At 53.6% G+C, this 9,356-nt stretch overlaps 1 protein-coding gene across 5 annotated transcripts in view; it reads left to right on the top strand.

Annotated features, from left to right (window-relative positions):
• The window catches only part of TANGO2 (transport and golgi organization 2 homolog), a 36,370-nt gene extending 27,358 nt beyond the window's left edge, over nucleotides 1-9,012 (top strand). For 3 of the 5 annotated variants that reach the window (XM_049620594.1, XM_049620592.1, XM_049620597.1), the window contains 5 exons: nucleotides 1,538-1,608; nucleotides 4,283-4,324; nucleotides 4,667-4,820; nucleotides 6,289-6,393; nucleotides 7,944-9,012. In XM_049620594.1, coding sequence (XP_049476551.1) covers nucleotides 1,538-1,608; nucleotides 4,283-4,324; nucleotides 4,667-4,820; nucleotides 6,289-6,393; nucleotides 7,944-8,064 — 493 coding nt within the window. In that variant the 3' untranslated portion in view covers nucleotides 8,065-9,012. The remainder of the gene's footprint in view (nucleotides 1-1,537; nucleotides 1,609-4,282; nucleotides 4,325-4,666; nucleotides 4,821-6,288; nucleotides 6,394-7,943) is intronic. The other 2 variants (XM_049620595.1, XM_049620593.1) reach the window with 2 other exon arrangements.
• Nucleotides 9,013-9,356: the final 344 nt, after the last annotated feature.

The raw sequence follows: 9,356 nt of genomic DNA on the forward strand, positions 1-9,356 counted from the left end.
CCAGAGGTCAGTGGAGGTCGTCAGTTTCCATCAGGGTAGGTGGTCAGTGCCCCATGGTTTGCCAATGACCAGATGCCTGTCCTGAGCCTGTTTCCTTCTACAAGGAGCCCTAGGCCCACTGTGCCTTAATTGTCCACTGCATGTGGACACACACCTGCCGCGTGGATAGTCGCATTGATGTGGAGGCTGAAGTGTCCATGGGAGGAGGTGGGTGCTGGCACAGACACTTGTTCCCTTGCCCTCCATGCTCCCCCTGTACAGGGACCACTTTGCCTATCTGTCGTTCTGTGTACATCTGATCCAGTCTGGGAGACCAGTAACCCAGCAGGACTTGGTGCTCAGCAGCCATGTCAAGTGGCTGGGTGATGAGGGCCCTGTGCTCTGAGTGGATGCATGCATGGGCAGGTGGCTCCTATAGGTAGGACTTGGGCCCATCAGTGCCTGAACAGCTCTCCTGGCTCCTGGGGCCATAGGGTTGGACCATATCTCCCTAGACACAGCCCTCAAGGACGGGTGGCAGCCAGGGGAACCCAGCGGGTTATTCCCGAGTGCCAGGTGTGCAGGGCAGAGGCCAGAGGGAGTCAGTGGTAACCAAGCAGCCCTGGCGATAGGTGCCGGGAAGAAGTCAGGGCCGAGAAGAAAAGAATCCCATCATCATCATAGCTGGTCCCTAACTAGGCATGGGGAGAGTTGGTGTCCAATCCATGGGTCTTCATGCTTTCTAGGTTTTTGCCTACAAACAAAATTCCTGAAGTCATTAGCCAGATAGCTTAAGAAATGAGCCAGCAGCTGTGGGGAGGAAGAAGAGGAGCAGAATGTGAAGCCATGTGGGGCCAGAGTGGGCATTGCCGGTGGAACTCCCCGGTAGCCCCACCTGGTCTTTGCGATTGTTCATCTTGAAGGCTCAGGTCCCATGTGTGGTGGTCTCCGTGCCTCCAGGAGGGCGGCTCACAGGCCAGGAAGAGTCCTTCTCCAGTTTGCAGAGAAGGCAATTCTAAGTCTTAGTAGGAAGATTTGCTATGGTATTTAGTAGGAGTGGGAACATTTTCAGCTCTGAGCATTTTGAACTATTTTTAAATGTACATGCAGTGCATGAAAGTAGGCAAATGTGATCTTTGATGCTTTGTTCTGAAGCCTCTGTTACCCTGGGGCATCCCTCTCTGTCTGGAGGTATCCAGAGATGAGCTGTGTGGGTGGTGACCGGTGTTTATGGGTACAGAGCAGTTATCGACACATGAGCCTGCAAGTACCCATGCCACGGGAGCATTCAATGAGGCAGGAGGGTCTTTTAGATGCTGTCCCTCCCAGGCTGCTCCCAAGCCATTGGTCCCTGCAGTGGGCCGGGAGTCAGGAGCCAGGAGACTCAAAGCGCCTACCTGAGAGGCCCCTGAGAGGCTGGAGCCCTGACTAGCTCCTGCCCTGGCTATGGCGAGCCATTGTCCCTGTGCTGGGAATGGGGCCGTGGGGATTGCCAGGCAGTAAGAGATCAGAACCCCCCATGGCTCCCTTCTGACCCTCTCTCTCCTCCTGTCTACAGCACAGAGAAGGGAGATGTCGTTTGCTACTATGGAAACCGGGGGGAGCCTGAGCCTGTCGTCCTGGAACCAGGTAAGCCTCCTCTGGTGGATGGTGACAAAGTGGGGGCTGCTTCTATAGGGACACCTGTATACTTTTCAGAGCCTGGGTCCCTGTCACATTTCTCTCCTGGGACTATGCTCTTCTGCTGTTTGTGTATCTTACGGCCCCAGAGTCCACATGTCAGGCTGCCTACAGCCAAGGCCACCTGCCCACAGCTTAAGCCTTCCCTAGCACTGAGCTCTTAACTGCCAGAGAGAATCAAAAACTAAGAGGCAAAAAAGGACACAGGCCCCTCTTACCTTTCTTACACAGGCCCCTCTTACAATTCTATGCATTGGCTCAGAGGCCTTTGTGGAAGCATCTGGAAAACACCCCTGTGATGCCCTCCCTCAGTTTATCAGTACTTGAGATTCTGTGACTGGAGATGCTTGTTTTCTGCTCAAGAAAGGAAGGATGGGATAGAGGGAGGGAGGGAAATCATTTCAAATACATCATGTTGTTTCCTTGAGCTTGACCTTGCCTGATCCGTGTCACTTTTTTTGAATAGCAGCTTTGTTGGGGCGCCTGGGTAGCTCAGTCCATTGGGCATCCGACTTCAGCTCAGGTCATGATCTCATGTTCCATGAGTTCGAGCTCCGCGTCAGGCACTGTGCTGACAGCTCAGAGCCTGGAGCCTGCTTCAGATTCTGTGTCTCCTTCTCTCTCTGCCCCTCCCCCGCTCACACCCTGTTCCCCCGCCCTCAAAACATAAATAAACATCAAAAAAATGTAAATAGAAGCTTTGTTGAGATATAATTCATGTATCATATAATTTACTCATTTTAACTGTACCATTCAGTAGGTTTGAGTCTATTCTCAAAGGTGTGCAATTATCACACCTGCTGTTGAACTGCTATTGAATTCTGTCACATTTTCATCACCCTAAAGGGAAACCCCCATCCCCATTAGCATTTACCCCCCACTCTTCCTACCCCTCAGTTCTAGGGAGACGCAGAATCCAAAGCGGCTCCAGGCTCTGAGCTGTCAGCACAGAGCCCAATGCGGGGCTCAAACTCACTAACTGTGAGATCATGACCTGAGCTGATGTCGGATGCTCAACCGACTGAGCCACCCAGGCACCCCTCTTTCTTTCTTTCTTTTTTTTTTAAGTTTATTTATATTTTGAGAGAGAGAGAGAGACAGAGAATCCCAAGTAGGCTCCACACTGTCAGTGTTGAGCCTCATGTGGGGCCCAGACTCACAGACTGCGAGATCATGACCTGGGCCAAAGTCGGGTGTTTAACCAACTAAGCCACCCAGGCGTCCCCCACTAAGCTACTTTCTGTCTCTGTAGATCTGCTTGTTTTAGGTATTTCATATAAATGCAATCATACAATATGTGGCCTTTTGTGACTGGCTTCTTTCATACCATCATGTTTTCAATGTCCATCCATGTTGTAGCATGAATTAAGGATTCATTCCTTTTTACAGCTGAATACTAATTCCGTTGCCCAGATATTCTATATGTTGTTTCTCCATTCATCTGGTTGATGGACACTCAGGTTGCTTTCACCTTTTGGCTCTTGTGGGTAATGCTGCCGTGAACACTTGTTACAAGTTTTTGTGGGGACCCGTGTTTTCACCTTTCTTGTTTTTATACCTAGGAATGGAATTTCTGGGTGGTAAGGCCCCTGTGTAGCCTCTTTTGGGAGCTGCCAAACTGTTTTCCAAAGTAGCTGCACCATTTATGTTCTCCCTAGCAGCATGTGAGTTTCCGATTTTTCCACATCCTCACCAACAGTTATTATTCTTTTTTTTTTAATGTTTATTTTTGAGAGAAAGACAGAGCATGAGTGGGGGAGGAACAGAGGGAGAGGGAGACAGAGGATCTGAAGCAGGCTCCACACTGACAGCAGAGAGCCTGATGTGGGGCTTGAGCTCATGAACTGTGAGATCACTACCTGAGCCGAAGTCAGATGCTCAACTGACTGAGCCACCCAGGTGCCCTGTCTGTCTTTTTGATTATAGCCACCCTAGTGGATATGAAGTATCTTATGGTGGTTTCGATTTGTGTTTCTCTGATGGCAAATGATACTGAGCCTCTTTTCGTGTACTTATAATTCATTTACCTGTCTTCTTTAGTCCTTTGCCCATTTTTTAAAATTGGGTTCTTTGTATTTTTATTATTGAGTTGTTCTTTTTTTTATTTTTAATTTTTTTCGCATTAAAAAAAAACTTGTTGCTCTTGATGGATAAAGCACAATGATAACCCAGCCTGGTGGCCCAGCAGAGCCAGGGCTGTCTTCCTTGGAGGTGGCTATGGCCACCTCAGACTTAGGTTGAGATCCTCACCTGAAAGCTTGTGGCTCCCTGTCCTCAGTGCATCTTTCAGGGTGCATGACTCCGAGTTCACCTGCCACTGCTGCCTGCGGCTCCAGGGGCCTCTTCACTTCAAGGCCGTGCCTCTCCTTTTTTTGACATGAGAAACCCTTTTCTTTCTTGTCACACATTCTTTTAACCCACTGAGAACTTGTTCGGAGAAAGTAGCGCTGAGACTCTATGGCTCCCTCTTCAGGGTCCTGGCCAGTATAGAGTAGAGGTGGGCCCTGCCCACTCTCACTGAGTGAGGCTCTTGTGATGTTGGCAGGCTCCCTAACCACTGACATATCCAGCATGTACCCCTCTGGCCTCAGGTTGCTGATTCTCCCACCCTTGACCTTCTCAGGTGGATCCATACCTTGCAGCTTTTTCCAGCTTAGAGATGGCGGTGAGATGGGGAGATGGTTCCTTCTTGAGTATCCCCTTGCCTGTGCCCAGTCGGAATTTAGGTTGTCTATTCCCTATTATTCTGCCTATCAAGGCCCCTTGACACCTGTGCCTCAAGGTCTCCTGTGAATGCCCTGCTGTGTTGAGTTCTCCACTCCTTGCCACACAGACGGGTCAGAAATACACATAGAGAAGGTGCTAGAGTATGGGGTGGCCTGGCCTCAGTACCCCCGGACCATACTCTTGGCCCCTTGCCCAGGGTGGGTAGGTGGGTGGGTGGGAGTTTACCCTGAATTCAGACAGTGAGGTCTCTGCACCGGCTGGAGTATCCCCCTTTCTGCAGGGACCTATGGACTAAGCAATGCACTGCTGGAGACACCCTGGAGGAAGCTGTGCTTTGGAAAGCAGCTCTTCCTGGAGGCCGTGGAGCGGAGCCAGGAGCTGCCCAAGGATGCCCTCATCGCCCAGCTCCTGCACGTGCTCAACAATGATGAGGCGTGAGTGGGCAGGTCCAGCTGGGGCAATCAGAGCATCCCTCTTCTGCCCTAGCCCTGGACATAGAGTCAGGCAGACTCTCCTGTCCTGGGAGGCTCATGGAAGGGACTGGGACACGTTCCTCACCCTGGGGTAGCCTGTACGGACACACTGTTTTTTGCTCCTCTCCTACCTGCTCCCCTCCTGGGCCAGTGCACTTGGAAGCTCAGTGCTCTTAGAGGCTTGATGCAGGCCTTTGTGGGACAGAGAGTAGCTGGAGGTTCGCCACGTCCGCACACAGCTACTGGGAGATTGTAGAAAGCTCCCCGGTAGTTCAGAAACCACAGAAACAAGCAGACGACCTAGGGGTATGTCATCAGGTTAACTGTCCTTTCAACATGCTGTCCTATCAGTGCTGTGGCACAGACATGCCTGTCCCAGGAATTGCCTGGGGGAAAGTTGCCCCTGACCTGACTTCCTTTAGGCACTTCAGTGGCCTCTGCACAGGGCACCTGCCCTAGGGACACCACCCTCTGGTGTGTCTTGGCCATCAGCTGGGGGTCAAAGGTGCTGGCAAGCTACCTTCCTTCCATTCAGTAATGTGGCCCATACTCAGGCCAGGCCACTATCCTGCCCAGATGCCCCCGTAGCCCCTCAGAGGAGCCTCCACGGGCTGCCTCCCACTGTTCTCTCCTGGGACCCTCCTGGCCCCTTGCTTACTCTCCCTCTCTTCTCCAAACCACAAACCACGCTCCTTCTGCTTCAGCACAGCCGCCCCTCAGGAAAGTCCTACTTGGGCTGGCCCAGCATCCTATGCTCAGCTGCAAGTCCACGTGGCCCTTGGTCACTGTCTGCCATCCCCTCTGGCCTGAAATGGGGTCCTGGCTGCCTAGATTGACAGCTGTGGTCCCAGCACCAGCTTCAGTGGCTGGTAAGCCACAGGGCTTGAATGGGCTCCTGTCACATGGAGGGATGCCCGTGGGGTACCTCTTGGAGTAGGCAGGGAGTGTGTGGGGCCAGTGACTCCCTCAGCCAGGCCCCCACCCCTAGCACCCCAACCACTCAAACCTCACCAAGACAGGAAGGTGAGTTTGCTCCGGGAGATGGCTTCTGTCCTTCCTGTGGGTGGCCCTGTACAGCTCTGACTAGATGGACCCCTGACATTTGCAGATTCATCAGAGCCTTCCCCAGTGCTCAGCTCACAGGTGCTCATGTCCCTGGGTCCTAGGGAAGGCTCCTGGTGGTTCTGGAAGGGGGACTGGCCCGGCAATCACTATCTGGCAGCCGGGGCTCAGTGATGGAGTCCTGAATAAAAAATTGGACTGAGATTTGAGGCCTTCATCAGGAAAGTGCACAGAACAGTCCTCATGGATTCCCCAACCACTTCATGAAGCTGGTGGGCTCCTTAGACACCGCAGGCTTTGAGGACATCAGGAGAGGCTGCAGGTTGGGTGGGTGGAGGCAATGGTGACCCCTCCTCTTTCCTTCCAGGCAGCTGCCAGACCCAGCTATTGAGGACCAGGGCAGGGAGTATGTGCAGCCCTTTCTGAGCAAGTACGCAGCTGTGTGTGTGCGCTGCCCAGGCTATGGCACCAGGTACGAGGGGCTGCTGGGTGTGTTCAGTCCTGTCCCATGAGGAACCCGGCCTTCCCTCAACTCTATGGATCCCAGAGCCTCTGCCCTGTCTAAAAGCAGGTGCTATTTCAGCTTGGGGGGTTGTGGGGCCAGCAGATACCACATTAGTTAATGTTAGCATGAAATGCCTGCTGGCTCCCATGGGTGCTGCAAGAATGGTTCCTGGGCTGTTTCCTGCTCCCTACACAGCCATAGGGGAGCTGGGATGGCTATGGGCACCCTTGGGTTGGCAAATCCCTGTGGGCGCAGAGGTCCCACTGCCCGGCACTTCCCCTCGCTCGCCCTATGTCCTTGAGCCTGTCACATTCCCTGTGTGACCAGGGCAGGGATTATTAGGTTATCTCAGCCTGGGGACATCACCTAACGGAAGGGCAACTACTAGTCTCAGCTGCAAGGAGAGAATGCCTGGGAGGGAGGAGCTGTTGGCATCAGTGTCTCCTGTGCCAACAAGTTCCTTCCCTGTCTCTCTCCCTCCTGGGCAGAGGAAGATTGGCTCCGTGTGTGTCAGGGAGGCCCAGTCCGCCCATGTGGTTCTGCCCAGGGTAGCCCATATGCTATACTTGGACCTGCCTGGGAAGTACAGAAGAGGGTAGGCTTCTGGACCAGCCAGGATGCTCCAGGAGTGCGCATCTGACCCACCTGGCCTATAGGCCGACTGTAGCCGTGTGCACAGCCACATCTGCCTGGACTTGGCTTACACCAGGCCCCGTGGGTACCAGCCTCCTTCCAGGCTGGAAGCTTGCTGTGACTATGATGGATAGGCCAAGCTCTTAGGGGCCCACAGCCGTAAGGACTCAGGGATGGGGTGCTTGGGTGGTGGCAAGTGCTGAGTGATGCCAGGGTGATGTCACATGTACTCTGAGTGCATGGTGATGTTGCAAGTATGCTTGGTGTTCGGGTTCAGGTCAGCCCAAGTCTTCCATCCTCCAGGAAATGACAACTTCAAGCCCTCTAGCTGGGGAATAGGATGGTAGGCAGGGTCAGGGTGGTGTCAATGCCCAGCACTGATGCTCCAGCACCTGAGTGTTATAGACTTGAATGGTGGTCTTTCCATTGGGCAGGGTTTTCCCTTGGCAAGTGGCAGGGCATCAGTTTTTTTCAAGCTTGTCCTCTGTCATAGACTTATTTTCTTATTTTCCTGCTCACGTGTACTCATGTGCATGAGGCAGAGTGCCAGGTCTGCTCCCTGGCTGAGTGTGTGGCTGCTGGGTCCAGCTGCAGCTGGACCAGTCTTCAGCATGTGTGTGCCCACCCTGGGTGTTGGCCTGTGCTCAGCTGCTCAAGGACCTGGTGCCTGCCCTCTGTCAGGGGGAGACAGGAGCTGACTAAGTGAGGTATGGCCTTGGGGAGGGCTGGCAGGAGGAGAGAAGGTGCACTGAGCATTTGGGATGGGTAGTGGGGAAGGAGGACAGGAGAGAGTTCCCGGTGACCGAGGCCTCATTTGAGGCTCTGACAGGCAGGCAGGAGGCTGAGGGCAGAGGGCTAAACGTGGGCCCCTTGCTCTCTTTCAGAACCAACACAGTCATCCTCGTGGACGCGGATGGGCATGTGACCTTCACAGAACGTAGCATGCTGGACAAGGACCCCTCCTGCTGGGAGACCAGCACCCACGAGTTCAAGCTGCAGAGCTAACCCTTCCCCCTGGATGTGGCCACTGGGCTCCAGGAAGGCCCTGCCTCGAGGGCTAGTATGGATAGGAACTATCACATGTACTGCCTGTGACTTGGCCAGCATCCCCCAGGACCAGGGTCCTCTGGTGTTTGTGTGACCTGTCTGTGTTGTCATGTCCAGCTCAGGGTCCACCCTCATGCCAGTGGGAGTGACAGAGTCACATGGCCAGGTCTGAGGGGGGCTCAGGTGTGCTATGCATGTGTGAAGGCACCTGGGCCTACCCCCTGCCCAAGCACAGAGGCACATACTCAAGGCACATGTTTCCACGCATACCTGCAGGTGCATGGTCACACACACACACACACACACACACACACACACATGCACATATGAGCAACAGAGAGGTACACACACACACTCCCAGGCATACCCACACATGCGTGCCACACAGGCAGAGGTGTGCCTCTCACATCCACATGTGCTTCTGGCTAGTGGGTCTTTGCTTTGACCAAAACAACAGGAGTAGACTGTTATTTAAGAGTGGCTCCTCCTCTCCTGGCTGTAGTCCACTTCTGGACAACCAGACTTGCTCTTAGAGAGGAGAGGCCCCATTTGGAATGAGAAATGAGAACAACTCCAGAAGAACCTGCTTTCATAACAGAAGCACCGCCTGGTTGGTTGTCCTTTGTGCTCTGGGGGATCTCCTATGTGCATGGGGTGGTCCTGTGGGGGAGGGGAGCGGTCTTGCATGCACCAGGGGTCCTGTGTATGCTGAAACACCTTGCCACGCTCTCAGGCACCTACTTGCCTGCCCACTGGGATCATGGGTCCTGAGCAGGCCCATCTCAGCGATGGAACACGGCCAACCCTTGCTATTTCCCTTCTCCTTGGGGAGTCGGACTTCATAGGAATCTGTCCTTGAACGTGAGACCTTGATAATAAAACTCTGAGGTGTGGTGAGTCCATGCATTTCAGATCCTTGTGTGATGGGGGGACAGCTGTGCAGGGGATCAGTGGGGTTGCTCTCCTGGCCTGCAGGAGCTGCCAAGACATTTTCTTCAGAAGGAGCCTCTTCCCACTTTCTTCTTTTGCTCATGGGTTCCTGAGCACCATGATGGAAACCTTAGGGTCCGTTGACCTATCCATCCATCTGTCCTTGGGCAGAGGCTGGGGTCTGAGAGAGCTTGTGTGTATGGGACATGGTAGGTACCAGATACAGGGCCTCCTGAGCTGGACTGAGGAACCAGGGACTCATCTGGGTGAAGAGGAACCTCCTGAGAGTGTAGTGTGATCAAGCCTGCACTTGGGGTGGA

The sequence above is a fragment of the Panthera uncia genome (assembly GCF_023721935.1).
Source record: "Panthera uncia isolate 11264 chromosome D3 unlocalized genomic scaffold, Puncia_PCG_1.0 HiC_scaffold_8, whole genome shotgun sequence".
Lineage (NCBI taxonomy): Eukaryota > Metazoa > Chordata > Mammalia > Carnivora > Felidae > Panthera > Panthera uncia.